This window comes from Hyla sarda, chromosome 9 (genome assembly GCF_029499605.1).
Source record: "Hyla sarda isolate aHylSar1 chromosome 9, aHylSar1.hap1, whole genome shotgun sequence".
Taxonomy (NCBI): Eukaryota; Metazoa; Chordata; class Amphibia; order Anura; family Hylidae; genus Hyla; species Hyla sarda.
Window position 1 is genome coordinate 67,834,757 of NC_079197.1, and position 20,203 is coordinate 67,854,959.

General features: G+C 47.0%; 1 protein-coding gene across 2 annotated transcripts in view; it reads right to left on the reverse strand.

The window, feature by feature from the left end:
* CCNB3 (cyclin B3) overlaps positions 1-19,493 on the reverse strand; it is a 64,874-nt gene extending 45,381 nt beyond the window's left edge. The window contains exon 1 of one of the 2 annotated variants that reach the window (XM_056539553.1): positions 19,249-19,493. In XM_056539553.1, the coding sequence (XP_056395528.1) occupies positions 19,249-19,290 (42 nt within the window). In that variant the 5' untranslated portion in view covers positions 19,291-19,493. The remainder of the gene's footprint in view (positions 1-19,248) is intronic. The other variant, XM_056539554.1, reaches the window with a different exon arrangement.
* Positions 19,494-20,203: the final 710 nt, after the last annotated feature.

Genomic DNA, 20,203 nt, shown 5'->3' on the forward strand with positions numbered 1-20,203 from the left:
ACTATGGGGGGCATTTACTAAGGGGTTTAGTCATTTTTTTCTGACTATTTTTGGCGCAAAATTGTCGCAATTGCGCCTACCCTATAAATTGTGCGACTTTCCCTAGCAAGAGCTAGAAAGTCAAATTTTTTTTTCCCGCTTAATTTACGCAAGTTTTCAGTTTTGACTTGCAGTGGTCAGGAATTTATTAACTGAGACAGTCGCAGTTGCGCAATAAACTGTCGCAACGGCCGTAAAAATTGACTAAATTTACTCCAGCTCCAACATGGAGCAGGAAAAGCTGCTGCCGCCCGGGCTCCGACATACTTTCTCCCCGCTACCCTCACTGCGCTACCGGGACACTACAGTCACTACAGTGATTTACATCCCACCCCTCTCACCTGCCAGCGCCACACAACTCCCATCTGTCTGCTGTTGCAAGACTACAAGTCCCAGCATGGCCTTACAGTGAGGACACGCTGGGAGTTGTAGTCTTGGAGCAGCGGGAGCTGAGCGGCGCGGGCGGGAGACAAGGGGGGGGGGGGGGGGGTAGCGGGGAGGCCGTGTGAGGAGCCCGGACGGGAGACAAGGGGGGTAGCGGGGAGGCCGTATGAGGAGCCCGGGCGGCTGCACTGTAATGTCAGCCCGGGCTCCTGCCCTGAGAGCCATAGGCTTTGGCTGTCAGGGCATGCTGGGTGTTGTAGTTTTGCAACAGCTGGAGGGCCACAGTTTGCAGACCACTGGTGTGTGGTCTGTAAACTGTAGTCCTCCAGCTGTTGCAAAACTAAACAGCTGAAGGGGACCGGCGAAGAAGTTCACTTACCCTTCCGAGGCTCCAGCGACGATCGCTGACGGAGATCGTCACACGGCACTGTCGCGCGGCACTGTCGCGCGGCAGTGTCGTGCAGCGCTGGATCCTACGGAAGCCGGTAAGTTGCGCAAGCTTCCCAACCAGGGTGCCTCCAAATGTTGCAAGACTACAACTCCCAGCATGCCTGGACACCCTTTGGCTGTCCGGGCATGCTGGGAGTTGTAGTTTTGCAACAGCTGGAGGCACCCTTGTTGGGAAACACTGGCCTAAAACAGTGTTTCCCAACCAGGGTGCCTCCAGATGTTGCAAGACTACAACTCCCAGCATGCCTGGACAGCCATTGGCTGTCCGGGCATGCTGGGAGTTGTAGTTTTGCAACAGCTGGAGGCACCCTTGTTGGGAAACACTGGCCTAAAACAGTGTTTCCCAACCAGGGTGCCTCCAGATGTTGCAAGACTACAACTCCCAGCATGCCTGGACAGCCATTGGCTGTCCAGGCATGCTGGGAGTTGTAGTTTTGCAACAGCTGGAGGGCCACAGTTTGCAGACCCCTGGTTTGTGGTCTGTAAACTGTAGTCCTCCAGCTGTTGCAAAACTAAACAGCTGAACGGGACCGGCGAAGAGGTTCACTTACCCTTCCGAGGCTCCAGCGACGATCGCTGTCGGAGATCGTCGCGCGGCACTGTCGCGCGGCAGTGTCGTGCAGCGCTGGATCCTACGGAAGCCGGTAAGTTGCGCAGGCTTCCCAACCAGGGTGCCTCCAGTTGTTGCAAGACTACAACTCCCAGCATGCCTGGACAGCCTTTGACTGTCCAGGCATGCTGGGGCTTGTAGTTTTGCAACATCTGGAGGCACCTTGGTTGGGAAACACTGTTTTATTCCAGTGTTTCCCAGCCAGGTTGCCTCCAGATGTTGCAAAACTACAACTCCCAGCATGCCTAGACAGCCTTTGACTGTCCAGGCATGCTGGGACTTGTAGTTTTGCAACATCTGGAGGCACCCTGGTTGGGAAACACTGTTTTAGGCCAGTGTTTCCCAGCCAGGTTGCCTCCAGATGTTGCAAAACTACAACTCCCAGCATGCCTAGACAGCCTTTGACTGTCCAGGCATGCTGGGACTTGTAGTTTTGCAACATCTGGAGGCACCCTGGTTGGGAAACACTGTTTTAGGCCAGTGTTTCCCAGCCAGGTTGCCTCCAGATGTTGCAAAACTACAACTCCCAGCATGCCTAGACAGCCTTTGACTGTCCAGGCATGCTGGGACTTGTAGTTTTGCAACATCTGGAGGCACCCTGGTTGGGAAACACTGTTTTAGGCCAGTGTTTCCCAGCCAGGTTGCCTCCAGATGTTGCAAAACTACAACTCCCAGCATGCCTAGACAGCCTTTGACTGTCCAGGCATGCTGGGGCTTGTAGTTTTGCAACATCTGGAGGCACCCTGGTTGGGAAACACTGTTTTAGGCCAGTGTTTCCCAGCCAGGTTGCCTCCAGATGTTGCAAAACTACAACTCCCAGCATGCCTAGACAGCCTTTGACTGTCCAGGCATGCTGGGACTTGTAGTTTTGCAACATCTGGAGGCACCCTGGTTGGGAAACACTGTTTTAGGCCAGTGTTTCCCAGCCAGGTTGCCTCCAGATGTTGCAAAACTACAACTCCCAGCATGCCTAGACAGCCTTTGACTGTCCAGGCATGCTGGGACTTGTAGTTTTGCAACATCTGGAGGCACCCTGGTTGGGAAACACTGTTTTAGGCCAGTGTTTCCCAGCCAGGTTGCCTCCAGATGTTGCAAAACTACAACTCCCAGCATGCCTAGACAGCCTTTGACTGTCCAGGCATGCTGGGACTTGTAGTTTTGCAACATCTGGAGGCACCCTGGTTGGGAAACACTGTTTTAGGCCAGTGTTTCCCAGCCAGGTTGCCTCCAGATGTTGCAAAACTACAACTCCCAGCATGCCTAGACAGCCTTTGACTGTCCAGGCATGCTGGGGCTTGTAGTTTTGCAACATCTGGAGGCACCCTGGTTGGGAAACACTGGCCTAAAACAGTGTTTCCCAACCAGGGTGCCTCCAGATGTTGCAAAACTACAAGTCCCAGGTTGGGAAACACTGTGCCCGGCCTCCGCCCCACCTTACTGTAAGGGCATGCTGGGAGTTGTAGTCCTGCAGCTGGGGGCAGGGGACAAGCTTGTCACATTTATTATCACCTGCTCACACATCTCCTGCACCACACAACTACAACTCCCAGCATGTCCTTACTGTAAGGGCATGCTGGCAGTTGTAGTCGTGCGGGGCGGGAGATGTGTGAGCAGGTGATAATAAATGTACTAACCCATTTTTTTGTTTTCTTCTCATTTCAGATCCGTTTATCCTGTGGACTCCTTCGGATTCGGTGGACTACTTCGATGACCAGCGTTTTTTTTTGTTTGATTTTAATAAAATGGTTAACGAGGGCTTGTGGGGGAGTGTTTTTTGTAATAAAAATTTTTTAAAACCTGTTGTGTTTTTTTCTTACTTTACTAGACAGGCTTAGTAGTGGAAGCTGTCTTATAGACAGAGTCCATTACTAACCTGGGCTTAGCGCTAGCCACAAAAACAGCTAGTGCTAACCCCCTATTATTACCCCGGTACCCAACGCCACAGGGGTGCCGGGAAGAGCCGGTACCAACAGGCCTGGAGCGTCAAAAATGGCGCTCCTGGGCCTAGGCGGTAACAGGCTGGCGTTATTTAGGCTGGGGAGGGCCAGTAACAATGGTCCTCGCCCACCCTGGGAACGTCAGGCTGTTACTGTTTGGTTGGTATTTGGCTGAGAATGAAAATAGGGGGGACCCTATGCGTTTTTTTTTTTTAAATAAATAATTAAATATATTAAAAAAACGCATAGGGTCCCCCTATTTTTATTCTCAACCAAATACCAACCAAACAGTAACAGCCTGACGTTACCAGGGTGGGCGAGGACCATTGTTACTGGCCCTCCCCAACCTAAATAACGCCAGCCTGTTACCGCCTAGGCCCAGGAGCGCCATTTTTGACGCTCCGGGCCTGTTGGTACCGGCTCTTCCCGGCACCCCTGTGGTGTTGGGTACCGGGGTAATAATTGGGGGTTAGCGCTAGCTGTTTTTGTGGCTAACGCTAAGCCCGGTTTAGTAATGGACTCAGTCTATAAGACAGCTTCCACTACTAAGCCTGTCTAGTAAAGTAAAATAAAAATAAAACACAACAGGTTTTAAAAAAAATTTATTACAAAAAACACTCCCCCACAAGCCCTCGTTAACCATTTTATTAACATCAAGCAAAGAAAAACGCTGGTCATCGAAGTAGTCCACCGAATCCGAAGGAGTCCACAGGATACACAGATCTGTAGAAGAAGTAACCAAAAAAAAAAAAAGTGTAAGTACATTTAGGGAGAAAAAAACTGTGTTAAAAAAATGTAATAAACACACACACACACTAAACGCCGTTTACCACTTCTGAGCCATGACTACAATTTACAGTGATCCCTCAACTTACAATGGCCTCAACATACAATAGTTTCAACATACAATGGTCTTTTCTGGACCATCGTAAGTTGAAACCAGGCTCAACATACAATGCTACAGACAGTCCAGATCTGTAAAACGTGTCAATGGCTGGAAGAACCAACCAATCAAAATGGGCATTCACTGGTAAAACCCCTGTATTACTGAAGTGTATGCACTGACTGGTATTACATGTTCTGTACACTTTACCTGTATCAGGGTTAGCTGCTCTTTTGGACACCAGGTGAGGGCAACTCCATTACTTGTTTTGGACATTGCCTGTACTGTACAGGACCCCTGAAGAAGCTCCTGTCCTCTACATAGACCAGTGTTTGCCAAGCAGGGTGGCCCCATTTTTTGCAAAACTACAACTCCCAGCATGCCCGGACAGCCTTTGGCTGTCCAGGCATGCTGGGAGTTATAGTTTTGCAACAGCTGGAGGCTCCCTGCTTGGGAAACACTGACATAGACAGTGATTTACAGCTCCCAGCAGATCTTTCTTACTTTTATATGTAAGGATTTGCTTTATCTATATCAGTTATCTACTTATTTTTCTTTGTCACTTTTTCCTATTTTTGGATGACATTTTGGTGCCTTTAGAACCAATTACCCTGTTTCCATAGAGTTATGGTCTCAACATACAATGGTTTCAACTTACAATGGTTTTCCTGGAACCAATTAATATTGTAACTTGAGGGACCACTGTAGTTATTGAATTATTTAGATGTGGTGAAAAAGCTAAAAAAAACTCAAAAACAAAAGATCCAGAAGGAAACCAGCAGCCAAACCTATTCAGACAGCAGGAAAAAGGAACAGACTATTTTTTCTACTACATGAAGTAAATTTCCCACTTTTGCCTATGTGTGCCAAATTTATTAATGCCGTGCAGCAATTTAGTAAATTTGTCGCACATAGTCAAAAATGAAGTAGAAAAAAACAGGGTAAAAACCAGACTACATAGTAAAAGATTAGTAAATGCCCCCCTATAGGAGGACAGTGCACTGTTACAAATGGATCTGGATAGGTTGGAGGTTTGGGCTGGGAAGTGGCAGATGAGGTTCAACACTGATAAATGTAAGGTAATGCACATGGGGAGGAAATATCTGGGCTGGGATTATGTATTAAGTGGGAGAACACTTGGGACGACTGACATGGAAAAGGACTTAGGGGTCATAGTTAATAGTAAATTTAGCTGTAGAGACCAGTGCCGGGCAGCTGTTGCCAAGGCTAATAAAATCATGGGGTGCATCAATAGGGGCATAGATGCCCACGACAAGGAAATAATTCTACCGCTGTACAAATCACTAGTCAGACCACACATAGAATACTGTGTACAGTACTGGGCACCAGTGTACAAGAAAGATATAGGAGGACTACAGTACCCAGAAATATTATAAGAATTAGGATTACCGTATTTTTCGCCGTATAAGACGCACTTTTTCTTCCATAAAACTGGGGGGGGGGGGGGGGGGGGGGGGGGGGAGAGTTGGTGCGTCTTATACGGCGAATACACACCTACCGCGGCGGTCCCTGTGGCAATCAACGGCCGGAACCCGCGGCTAATACAGGACATCACCGATCGCGAAAGTGACACTAACCCGGCTGCTCAGTCAGGCTGTTCGAGACCGCTGCGGTGAAATTGCGGCATCCCGAACAGCTTACAGGACACCGGGAGGGACCTTACCTGCCTCCTCGGTGTCTGCTCCGTGCCGAAACAATAGGAGCGGCGTGCGTAGCGACGTGATGACGGCGATGGAGAGCGTGGATCCCGGGGAAGAAGACGTTCGGAGCGTTGGGGACGCGGCAACAGCGATGGAGCGACATCCAGGGCAGCGGTGACGAGTTTTTCGTTTAGAAAAAAGAAGGCTTAGGGGAGACCTAATAACTATGTATAAATATATCAGGGGACAGTACAGAGATCTCTCCCATGATCTATTTATACCCAGGACTGTATCTATAACAAGGGAGCATCCTCTACGTTTAGAGGAAAGAAGGTTCATACACCAGCACAGACGAGGGTTCTTTACTGTAAGAGCAGTGAGACGGTGGCATTCTCTCCCGGAGGAGGTGGTCATGGTGAACTCTGTAAAAGAGTTCAAAACATAGAATGCGTTGGCAGATAAGAACCATTTGGCCCATCTAGTCTGCCCAATAATCTCAATCCTATCAATAATCCCTAGCCCTATTTTATATGAAGGATAGCCTTATACATAATATATTTATTTTTTCTCAAAAACTCCCCGACCTCCCCCCCCCCCCCCTTTCACACTTTTTATAGGTTCCCACAGTGGATTTTTATACGCAATCATTAGATTGCATTGTACAGGCAGACTGTATCAGAAAAGTGGTGGCACAGAGATAAGAAGCAGATCTCTGGCTGGCATTCATAACCATTACTGTCATTAGATAACTTTTGACATATCGAAGAGACATGTCAAAAGTTGTTGATGGCACTGACGCAGTAAAACCTGCTGCCTTTAACAACTTTTGACATGTCTCATCAACCTGCCAAAAGGGATTTCTAAAAGACAGCAACGCTTTAACTCAGACTCCGGTTGTGTGGGGTCAGATGAGTAGCCATCAGCATCTTCATTCTTAGTCATTAGATGCCAAGATCATGCTAATGTCTGCCGTAAGCGGAGAATCCCGGCTGCTCCGGTAATCACAGTCTATGAAGAGAGTGCGGCTCCTGCACTTGCTTCTTTGATAGTAATAATTGTATGGCCATGGCCATTAAAGTACCAGGCGGCCAGGGCATACATTTACATCATTTTTCTCTACAGGTTAAAGGGGAGATCAGCAGTGCAGGATAACAGAAAATGTGGCTGATGGACCTGTGTTGATGACGATTTGATTATGGGCAGCTGATGATGATTTGTAGGAGTGGGCAGAATGTATCTAAAGTTACATGCCACCTGTCGGAAATCATTCAGCAGGCATCCTGTGACAATGCCTGGGAGGGGGGTCCTAAGACACCCCTCCCCAACAACCCCCCCATGTCGGCGGTCGTTGCAAATTGATGGTCAATTCAGGCCGGCGACCTGCGGTGATTCCGGGTAATACAGGTCTCCGGTGACCCGGTAAATAAGGGGGATTAGGGCTTTCCAAGACACCCCCCGATCCCCCTGAAGGGGTAGGAGTGAGGTGGCAGGGGTGCCACCCCTCCTATTGGTCGGTCAGAAGCGACCGACCAATAGCAGATGGGGGGCGGTGGAGTTAAAATTCGGTTCCCCACTCTGCCCACCCACGGTAGTCCGGACAGAGCACATCTGGAGGGCCACAGTTTACAGTAGTGTCTAAGCTATAGCCTCCAGATGTTGCAAAACTAGAACTCCCAGGATGCCCAGACAGCTGTTTGCTGTTTGGTCATGCTGGGATTTTTAGTTTTTCAACATCTGGAGTTTGGAGATCACTGTGCAGTGGTCTCTAAACTGTGGTCCTCTAAATCTTGCAAAACTACAACTCCCAGCATGCACGAACAGCAAACGGCTGTCTCAGCATGCTGGGAGTTGTAGTTGCATGCCTCCAGCTGTTGCATAACTACATCTCCCAGCATGTCCTTTGGCAATTTGGAGGCACACCGGTTGGAAAATACTGAGTTAGGTAACAGAACCTAACAAGGTTTTCCAACCAGTGTGCCTCCAGCTGTTGTAAAAATACAATTCCCAGCATGCACGGTCTGTCCCCCCCACGTTAATGTCCAGGGTACAATCACAAGGTCGGGTTTACAGTGAGTTTCCTCCGCAGCTCAAACTCCTAGCGGGAAACTCACCAAAAAGCTCCCACCAGTGCTAATGTACCCGAAAAAGACTACACTACACAAAATAAAGGGTATAACACTACACATACACACCCTTACACTGTCCCCCCAATAAAAATGTGCAGTGTTTCCAAAATGGAGCCTCCAGCAGCTGTTGCAAAACAACAACAACTCCCAACATTTCCGGACAGCCACTGACTGTCCAGGCATGCTGGGAATTTAGCAACAGCTGGAGGCACCCTGTTTGGGAATCACTGGTGTAGAATATTTTTGGTAGCGGAGGCAATCCCTAATTTAGGCCTCATATGTGCATGGTGCTTTAGCTTCGGAGCCCTGGCATATTTCAAGGAAACAGTTCAGGGCCACATATGGGATATTTCCGTACTCGAGAGCAATTGCGTTACAAATTTTGGGGGGCTTTTTGAACTTTGAAGCCCTCTGATGGCTTTCAAAATTAAAAACATGTCAACTTTATGATGCAAACATAAAGTAGACATATTGTATATGTGAATCAATATAACATTTATTTGGAATGTCTATTTTCTTTACAAGCAGAGAGCACCAAAGTTAGAAAAATACTTACATTTCTAATTTTCCATGAAATTATGGAATTTTTCATAAAGAAAGGATGCGACAAGTGTCGACAAAAATTTACCACTAACATAAAATAGAATATGTCACAAAAAAAAAATCTCTGAATCAGTAAGATTAGGAAAAGCATCCCAGAGTTATTAATGCTTAAAGTAACAGTGGTCAGATGTGCAAATGGGCTTGGTCCAGCGGGCCTGCTTTACTAGCGAGTTAGTCTAGAGCAGTGATGGTGAACCTTTTTGAGCCTGAGTGGCCAAACCGTAATGCACGCCAATTTTTTCCCCCTCAAAGTGCCAGCACAGCAATTAAATCAGAATACTGAGTTTTAAGTTTAGAAAAAACAAGTTAGGTAGGCAGTATGTTCCCCCACATTAGGTTGTAGTTCCCCCACATTAGATAGGCAGTATAGTTCCCCTACATTAGGTTGCAGTTCCCCCACATTAGGTTGGCAGTATAGTTCCCCCACAGACATACAGCCTTCAGCCATATACAGTGTATGGCTGGAGGCTGTATGTCTGTGTAGTGCCTCACAGTGCTCCATCCACCGCTCCTCCGGTCAGGGGCCACGATCTACTGTAGCAGTAGGTCCCAGGACCAGAGGAGCAGTGGTCTTAGAACTGAAGATGACATGCAGGTAACTTACCATGCCTGCGCGACCTCCTCCGTTCCTATGGGCTGCCTCTGCGTTTTTAAAGTTAACGCAGGGCCGCAGAAAGGTAACCGGGACATCCTTGTGTCCTGAAAAGATCTTTCGGGACACAGGGACATCCCGATTTGTCCCGCCTGGCGAACTATGGCAGTGTGCCAACAGAGGGGGCTCAGTGTGCCACCTGTGGCATGCGTGCTATAAGTTCGCCATCACTGGTCTAGAGTAACCCTCTGAACATAAAATACAAGGAAAGCAACTTTAATTTAGATAAGGGTGGTTTAACATGCACACAACTTTTTGTGGCAGTTTTTCTTTCAGCTTTTCGAGCCAGCAATGAATCCCGCAGGAAAGAGGGAGAGAGGGTTTTTGTTTTTTATTTCTCATTTGCTATTCAATCAATTACTGGCTTTGTGTAAAAAAATAAATTCAAAACTGCCATAAACATGAGACTGTATGTGAAAATACAGAATGGCCCTTGAAGCAGAGCCCCATTATTTTCAATGTGATTCCACTGCTCTGTGCATACTGTGGAATTTCCGCCGCAAATGTCCCCCTAAAGAATGAACATGTCGGACTGCATTGCAGTCTATGAGATGGCTCACGTCTGCACGTTCCTACCTCCGATAATTTTGGTGGCACTTGCTTCAAGCAGAATTACAGCAGCTGAATGCCCGCAGGGTGCATGAGGTCTTATAGATGTAGGATGCTTCAACTGGAATTAATGTATGTATACTTCTCTAATAAACACCATTGTTGAAGTAAATCTGTCACCAGTGTCACCTGCACTAACCTGTCAATATCAACAGGTAGTGCTGGTGACACTTAACGGTACTGGTAATCTCCTCCGTTAGCTCAAATGTGATGTGAAAATTATAGAATCTGGCAGATTATTCCTATGTATCACCTATAAAGTAATATAACAAAGAATGTGTTGCCAAAGCTACCCACTGGGAAAATCTAACACCAACAACAAAAGCATCAGCAACAGGGATGTATGAAACATAGCAAAAGTTTATATATTAAAGATTACATAAAATATTCATCATGAGAAATTAAAAGCACAGTGTACACAGCTGGAAGAGAAGGCAGGGACATACAGGTTCAAGTGGAAGGTATTAGATGTAAAGGAAACTGACAAACGTTGCATGGGCAAGTGACTCAGTGAAGAAATACAGACAATGCAGTATAACTAAATAAACTGAATGCGGGTGCAACAACAGTCAGAGAGAGGGACAAGCATATATTACCACAACAGAGCCATGTATTTACCTGCACCTACCCAAACGCACGTTTCATGCCAATGCGCTTCGTCAGGGGGCATGGCTATTCCTGGATACAGGTGTTCTATTTATATGGTGGACTAACCTATCCCTTACTATCAACCATGAATTGACACGTGTCCCTGTGGGCTTATATACGTCAGCATGACCACGAGAGAGTTCCGAACACGTATCAGGGAACATGCTCTTGGCATTTCAGCCGCCGCCAATCAAGAGGACCCATCTAGCCTTACTGTTATCCCAAGACATACCATAACAGTGACCCCACAAGATTCAGATTCAGAGGAATAGACAGGGTCTTCATCAGTCCCAGAGGAGGTGAGTGGAGAAAATTATTGGCACAATGGGAAATCAAGTGGATTGTGAAATTAAAAACCATGCAACCTGCTGGACTCAATGATTATATCAGCTATGCCCCCTTCTTATAAAACATCACCATCACACGTGGTCTCTATACATTTGGTCTGCTCCCATGTGTTTATTTCTGGTTTTAATTAATTTTATTTTAATCTTTTTCCCTTCTTTTCTTTTTCTCTCTTTTTTGCCTGTAGAGTTCTTTACTGGATGGGCACCGTCATCTTCCCATTGGACTATCAACTTTTTAATGCACCTTATACTTCCTGTAATTGCTGCTAGTATGGTTATGTACTATTAACTGAGCCATGTATTATCTGCGCCTAGGCGGTATTCACTTTTTGCACATGCACTGTATATTGTATTATGCATATATATACTTATATTTTTTGATATAATTATTAATTTCTAAAATTCAGTTGTATATATATATATATATATATATATATAACATTTTCTCACAATTTATTTTTTCTAGAAATTCTTTATAGATGTTTTCTTTGTCTAATCTGTATGCATATCCTAGTAATGAACTGTGTATAAATCATCCATTAACCCCTTAAGGACCAGGCCATTTTACACCTTAGGACCAGAGCGTTTTTTGAACATCTGACCACTGTCACTTTAAGCATTAATAACTCTAAGACGCTTTTACCTATCATTCTGATTCCAAGATTGTTTTTTCGTGACATATTGTACTTTATGTAATTGGTAAAATTTTGTCGATACTTGCATCGTTTCTTAGTGAAAAATTCCAAAATTTGATGAAAAAATTGAAAATTTTGCATTTTTCTAACTTTGAAGCTCTCTGCTTGTAAGGAAAATGGATATTCCAAATAATTTTTTTTTATTCACATATACAATATGTCCACTTTATGTTTGCATCATAAAATGTACAATTTTTTACTTTTGGAAGACACCAGAGGGCTTCAAAGTTCAGCAGCAATTTTCCAATTTTTCACAAAATTTCCAAAATCACAATTTTTCAGGGACCAGTTCAGGTTTGAAGTGGATTTGAAGGGTCTTCATATTAGAAATACCCCACAAATGACCCCATTATAAAAACTGCACCCCCCAAAGTATTCAAAATGACATTCAGTCAGTGTTTTAACCCTTTAGGTGTTTCACAGGAATAGCAGCAAAGTGAAGGAGAAAATTCACAATCTTCATTTTTTACACTTGCATGTTCTTGTAGACCCAATTTTTGAATTTTTACAAGGGGTAAAAGGAGAAAATGTATACTTATATTTGTAGCCCAATTTCTCTTGAGTAAGCAAATACCTCATATGTCTATGTAAAGTGTTCGGCGGGCGCAGAAGAGGGCTCAGAAGCGAAGAGGGGATTTTGGAGAGTACGTTTTTCTGAAATGGTTTTTGGGGGGCATGTTGCATTTAGGAAGCCCCTATGGTGCCAGAACAGGAAAAAATACCCACATGGCATACCATTTTGGAAACTAGACCCCTTGAGGAACGTAACAAGGAATAAAGTGAGCCTTAATACCCCCACAGGTGTTTCACGACTTTTGCATATGTAAAAAAATGTTAAAAAAATTTCACTAAAATGTGTGTTTCCACCCAAATTTCACATGTATGCAAGGGTTAATAGCAGAAAATACCCCCCAAAATTTGTAACCCCATCTCTTCTGAGTATGGAGGTACCCATAAGTTGACCTGAAGTGCACTACGGGCGAACTACAATGCTCAGAAGAGAAGGAGTCATATTTGGCTTTTTGAGAGCAAATTTTGCTCGGGGGCATGTCGCATTTAGGAAGCCCCTATGGTGCCAGGACAGCAAAATAACCCCCACATGGCATACCATTTTGGAAACTAGACCCCTTGAGGAACGTAATAAGGGGTACAGTGAGCATTTACCCCCCACTGGTGTCTGTCAGATCTTTGGAACAGTGGGCTGTACAAAATTTTTTATTTGCACAGCCCACTGTTCCAAAGATCTGTCAGACACCAGTGGGGTGTAAATTCTCACTGCACCCCTCATTACATTCCGTGAGGGGTGTAGTTTCTGAAATGGGGTCACATGTGAGGTTTTTTTTTTTTTGCGTTTGTCAAAACCGCTGTAACAATCAGCCAGCCCTGTGCAAATCACCTCAAATGTACATGGCGCACTCTCCCTTCTGGGCCTTGTTGTGCGCCCCCAGAGCACTTTGCGCCCACATATGGGGTATCTCCGTAGTCGGGAGAAATTGCATTACAAATTCTGGGGGGCGTTTTTCCCTTTTACCTCTTGTCAAAATGAAAAGTATGGGGCAACACCAGCAGGTTAGTGTAAAAATTTTTTTTTTTTTTTACACTAACATGCTGGTGTAGACCCCCAACTTCACCTTTTCATGAGGGGTGAAAGGAGAAAAAGCCCCCCAAAATTTGTTAGGCAATTTCTCCCGAGTACGGCGATACCCCATATGTGACCCTACACTGTTGCCTTGAAATACGACAGGGCTCCAAAGCGAGAGCGCCATGCGCATTTGAGGCCTGAATTAGGGACTTGCATAGGGGTGGACATAGGGGTATTCTACGCCAGTGATTCCCAAACAGGGTGCCTCCAGCTGTTGCAAAACTCCCAGCATGCCTGGACAAGTCAACGGCTGTCCGGCAATACTGGGAGTTGTTGCTTTGCAACAGCTGGAGGCTCCATTTTGGAAACAGTGGCGTACCAGACGTTTTTCATTTTTATTGGGATGGGGGGCTGTGTAGGGGTATGTGTATATGTAGTGTTTTTTTACTTTTTATTTTGTGGTAGTGTAGTGTTTTTAGGGTACAGTCACATGGGCGGGGGATTACAGCGAGTTTGAGCTGCCGCGCAAAATTTGCTGCATCGCAAACTTGCAGCCTGATACTCACTGTAAGCCCCCTGCCCATGTGAATGTACCCTGTACATTCACAGGGGGGGGGGGGGGGACCTCCAGGTGTTGCAAAACTACAACTCCCAGCATGCACAGTCTATCAGTGCATGCTGGTAGTTATAGTTTTGCAACAGCTGGAGGCACACGGGTTGGGAAACACTGAGTTAGGAAACAGACAATGTTTCCCAACCAGTGTGCCTCCTGTTGTTGCAAAAACCACAACTCCCAGCATTCTCAGGCATGCTGGGAGTAGTAGTTCGGCAACATCTTTAGAGCCAGATGTTGCCGAACTACAACTCCCAGCATGCTTGGAGTTGCAGTTTTGCGACATCTGGAGGACTACAGTTTGCAGACCACTAATACAGGGGTTCCCAATCTGTGCCCTTCTAGATGTTGCAAAACTACAACTCCCAGTATGCCAAAACTGTCCAGCCATGCTGGGAGTTGTAGTTCTGCAACATCTAAAGGGCCAGATGTTACAGAACTACAACTCCCAGCATGCCTGGACAATAAGGGCATGCTGAGGATGTGTAGTTTTGCAACATCTGGGAGGGAACAGTGGTCTCCAAACTGTGGACCTCCAGATGTTGCAAAACTGCAACTCCCAGCATGCCCAGATGCCAAGGGCTGTCTGGGCATGCTGGGAGTTGTAGTTTACAGGGTCCCATTACAGCAATGCATGTCGCTTTACGGCGACGTGCATTGCTGTAAAGGGCCCGACCGCGGCTGAAGATCTACTCACCTGTCGCGGGTCTTCAGGGACTAGGTAAGTACCGGGGCCGGTCCCCAGCACTCCCCCGTCCCCCGCCGCGTCCTCTGGTCTTCCTCCCGTCCTCTCCGGACTTCAAGGGGCTGGGCAGGACGGGAGGAAGTAACCACCCCCCCCCCCTGCGATTGGTCGGTTAACTAACCGACGGATCGCAGGGGATCGGAGGAGGTGGCAGGCCTGCCACCTCGCTCCTATACTCCAGCATGGTCCTGGCTGTCTGTGACAGCCGGGATCATGCGAAATTACCGGGCGGTCGGGTCCCAGAGACCCGATCAGCCCGGTATCGCCGCAGATCGCAAGGGCGATTTCCCTTGCGATTTGCGGCCATCGCCGACATGGGGGGCCTACATGGCCCCCCTCGGCATTTGCCCTGGATGCCTGCTGAAGGATTTCAGCAGGCATCCAGTTCCTATCTCTGCCCGGCGAGCGGCAGAGACCGGAAAAGGCCATGACGTTGGGGAACGTCATTGGTCCTTAAAGCCCAGGGTGCCATGACGTTCCACAACGTCATTGGTCCTTAAGAGGTTATGGGTAGGTGCAGGTAAATACATGGCTCTGTTGTGGTAATATATGCTTGTCCCTCTCTCTGACTGTTGTTGCACCCGCATTCAGTTTATTTAGTTATACTGCATTGTCTGTATTTCTTCACTGAGTCACTTGCCCATGCAACGTTTGTCAGTTTCCTTTACATCTAATACCTTCCACTTGAGCCTGTATGTCCCTGCCTTCTCTTCCAGCTGTGTACACTGTGCTTTTTATTTCTCATGATGAATATTTTATGTAATCTTTAATATATAAACTTTTGCTATGTTTCATACATCCCTGTTGCTGATGTTAGATTATTCCTATGACATGAGACTGTTGACTGGATTATCCCACATATCATTCTGTGTGGTATGACTCTTGTGATAGGGGTCCGATCATTAATGCTGAAGATGCCATGATCAGTATTAATCACGGCATCTAAAGGGTTAATGGCAGGCATCAGTTACCTTGTCCCAGTCCGTGGCGGAGATCTCCTGTAATCTCCTCTGTTAGCTCCAGCTCCGGCGGTGTTTAATGAAGTCACCGCTGCTTTTCCCAGGACCCAGTAGCGGCTTGAAGCACGGGCAGAGCTTAGTGACCTCACCGCTGCTGCTCTCTGCTGGGTCCCAGGAACAGCAGCGGTGACGTCACTAAGCTCCGCCGGTGTCCGGAGCTGGAGCTAAAGGAGGAGATTACATGAGATCTGCCACGGACCGGGACAAGGTAACCGATGCCTGCCATTAACCCTTTAGATGCCATGATTAATACTGATCATGGCATCTGAAGCATTAAAGGAGTTCTCCAACTGAAATCTTTTATCCCCCGCTGTGCCCAGGCTGTAAAACGGCTGCAGCCGCTGATAGGCTAAGCGCAGAGTGAAGTCACCGACCCGCAGGAAGTGGAAGAGACCGGGACGGCAATATTGGAACAACGGGGGGGATCGTAGGCAGGTAAGTGAAAGGTTATTATGTATAGTTTTACAGCCCGGGCACAGCGGGGGTTAAAAGTTTTAGCTTAGAGAACTCCTTTAATGGGACTCGAGGGGGACTGATCGGACCCCCATCACAGTCATACCATACCACACGGAATGATATGTGGGATATACCACACAGTATATGTGGGATAATCCAGTCAACAGTCTCATGTCTACAGGGACAATCATAGGAATAATCTGCCAGATTCTATCATTTTCACATCACATTTTAGCCCTTACGATCCATTAAAACAAATGACAGCCAGAGCAATTACACTCAACCTAATACAACCCAACAGGGTGAACCTGATTATAAGGAGGTATAATTGATCTCGAACGGTGGCTTTGCACAATGGAGTCAGGACCCTACATACCCAGCATGCTTGATAAGCAATGATGGGACTTTGTTCACAACCAGGCCATGGATTCACGTAATTTATCATTCATTTTAATCCAGATCACCTGCACTATATCCCTGTGGGTTGAGTTTAGAGAGAGTGAACAGTCTTTACGGATCAAAATCTATTTTGTCAATGAGAAGACAGTTAAATTGTGTCATAAAATGGGCATTAACACAAATTGGGTCCACTTCACCATTAACATTTATTGTAAGAACCCTGGGTGATTATGGCTGTTGCCATGTATCTCCTGTAGAAAGAAAGAGGGCACGTGGAAGGAGTATAACCAGCAGTATTATACTATAATCCATCAATGTGCCATAAGCACGGTAGTACAAACAATGGGAGTTGTGATTGTGATAAACTGACCATCCACAATAGATGTCCCTTGAGTTCACGTTATGTACATGACACAAGCAAAAATAAGGAGTCCCAAGAGAGGTCACTCAGAATGACCCTGCAGAGTTACCCTGCAGCTATCCTTATATACAGTCTTACATTCTAATATACCAGCCTGTGCTACCATCGTTGGGAAACACTATTACAGTGGTCCCTCAAGTTACAATATTAATTGGTTCCAGGAGGACCATTGTATGTTGAGACTATAACTCTATGGAATCCTGGTAATTGGTCCTGAAGCCACCAAAATGTCCTCCAAAAATAGGAAAAAGTGAGGATTAAAGATAAATAAGCGTATAACATGCACTTTTTAGGCTAACATTTTTAGCCTAAAGTCTATGTGCGTGTTATACGCCGATACACCCCCAGGAAAGGCAGGGGGAGAGAGGCCGTCGCTGCCCGCTTCTCTCCCCCTGCCTTTCCTGGGGTCTAGAGCCCTGCTGCCGGCCCTTCTCTCCTCCTGGCTATCGGCGCCGCTGCCCGTTCTGTCCCCCTGACTATCGGTGCCGGCGCCCCATTGCCGGCGCAGATAGCCAGGGGGAGAGAAGCGGTGCCGACAGCCAGGGGGAGAGAAGGGGGAGAGAAGGGGCATCCCCGGTTGCATAATTACCTGTTGCCGGGGTCGGGTCCGCGGTGCTTCCGGCCTTCGGTGTGCGTCCCCTGCATCGTTGCTATGCGCTGCACGGCCCCTTCTCTCCCCCTGTCTGTCGGCACCGCTTCTCTCCCCCTGGCTATTGGCGCCGGCAATGGGGCGCCAGCACCGATAGTCAGGGGGACAGAACGGGCAGCAGCGCCGATAGCCAGCGGGAGAGAAGGGCCGGCAGCAGCGCTCTAGACACCAGGAAAGGCAGGGGGAGAGAAGCGGGCAGCGACGGCCTCTCTCCCCCTGCCTTTCCTGGGGGTGTATCGGGGTATACACGCGCACACATGCACCCTCATTTTACCATGGATATTTGGGTAAAAAACTTTTTTTACCCTAATATCCTTGGTAAAATGAGGGTGCGTGTTATAGGCCGGTGCGTGGTATACCCCGATAAATACGGTAGATAACTAATACAGATAAAGCAAATCCTTACATATAAAAGAAAGAAAGATCTGCTGGGAGCTGTAAATCACTGTCTTTCAGGGTTTCCCAACCAGGGTGCCTCCAGCTGTTGCACAACTACAACTCCCAGCATGCCCGGACAGCCAAAGGCTGTCCGGGCATGTTGGGAGTTGTAGTTTTGCAACAGCTGGAGGCAACCTCTTTGGGAAACACTGGTAGAGGACAGAAGCTTCTTCAGGGTCCTGTACAGAACACGCAATGTCCTAAAAAGAGGGAAAATGGAGCCGCCCTCACCTGATGCCCAAAGGGAGAGGAAAAAAGAAAGAGGGAAATTGCGCCCCTAGTGAAGAAAGTTTAAAAATGGAGTTTACAAGTATTCAAGGTTAAACTCACCGGAGGGCGTTGCGCTCAGGGCACAACACCTAAAAAGCGTGGTATGGTAACAATTCCCAGGTCCGCAGCCTCAGTCCTCTGGTAGCAGGCACGCTGTCCCAGTGTAACGTAATAGCAGGTATTGGAAGAAAATGTGGACGAATTTTGGCGCTGGAACTCTGGATATTAAGAAAATCAGGAACACATCCGCATTCCTTTCAGAGGCTTTATTGTGAATACATAAGCTACGCGTTTCTGGTCCGAACCGGACCCTTCGTCAGGCAAAGTATATCCTTTGATATACCCTGATATACTTTGCTAAGGGTCCGGTTCGGACCAGAAACGCGTAGCTTATGTATTCACAATAAAGCCTCTGAAAGGAATGCGGATGTGTTCCTGATTTTCTTAATATACAGAGTTCCAGCGCCAAAATTCGTCCACATTTTCTTCCAATACCTGCTGATGCCCAAAAGGAGAAGCTAACCCTGGCACAGCTAATATCTCCCTGTACTGTAGGGGGCGCTACCAGACACCAGTCCGTGCATGCACAGGGGTTTTACAAGTGAAATATCCATTCTGATTGGTCGGTTCTTCCAGCCATTGACATGTTTCGCCAATTCCAAAGCAATGTATGTTGAGTCTGGTTTCAAGTTACAATGGTCGAGAAAAGACCATTGTATGTTGAGGGATCACCATATATGGTTTTTCCAGCTTGCACAGATACAGGCAGCCCAGGCATGCTGGGAGTTGTAGTTCTGCAACACTTTGAGGAACCTGTTGCTAAACACTGCAATATACTGTGGGCCTGTATGATCAAGTACATATCCTTGTGCTCCAAACACTGTGGGACCACACTGACACTGCTTGCTTTGTAACAACTCTACACACATAACAATGACTCCCCCAGGGATACTTTGTTACACTCATACCACTTCTGTGTCTCCATAGATTGTTAATCTACCACTATACATACAATGCTGCTCTTCCTCCACCCAGTGATCTGCACTCCATCCATCCACTCATAGGCAGTACCTTCTCTGTGGGGATCAAGCGCTGGTCCAGACACCTTCCTACGACCGTCCTCTTGTCCGAGCTCCTATAAGGCGCAGATTGTCTTCCCGCAGCTAAATACCCAGACGGAGCGCTCCCTCACCACACAGGACCCCAGTACTGCCCGAGCTACACACACGTTTGAATCTCGCGGACACCGCCTACACTCCGTTCCCATTGGCTCCCGTTCCACCAATCTAATTGCAGCATTCAACTATTGCCATAGCGACGCAATGTTTTCAGAAATTCGAAAATAAAGACCAATCAGAGAAGGCGGTGGGCGGAGAGACGCAAGGAAAGGGGCGTGTCCATCTAAAGTAAAAATGGTTAAATGCGTGTTTTTCGAGTGGGCGTGGCTTAGTAGTTTAAATGTCTTTATGGGAGAAGGCTACGAGTTCGAGAAATTCATGTATTATCGAAACAGGAAGTGGCGGTGATGAAAAGTTTTGCACGATCCGTAGAAAACTAATAGCGCATGCGCAGGGCAGTGGTGTCCAAACTGTGTCCCTCCAGATGTTGCAAAATTACAACTCCCAGCATGCCCGGACAGCCAACATGCTGGGAGTTGTAGTTTTGCAACATCTGGAGGGACACAGTTTGGACACCACTGGCGTTGGGCTAGTAATTACTGCGCATGCGCTCTTAGTTTTCTACTGATCGTAGAAAACTTTATATCAGCGGAATGCGGGACCGGATACCATTGGAAGGACGCTTTGTGTCATGGAATGTGATCACCTGACGGTGTATACGGTACTTTTAATGGGTGCAGAGACCTTACTGTTCAGTGTTAATGATATACGATGCACTGTTACAGCCCAGAGTAAGTAAACCGTCCTTTGTGACATCTTGTGACACTGGGAACTTTCGAATTTTCTGCC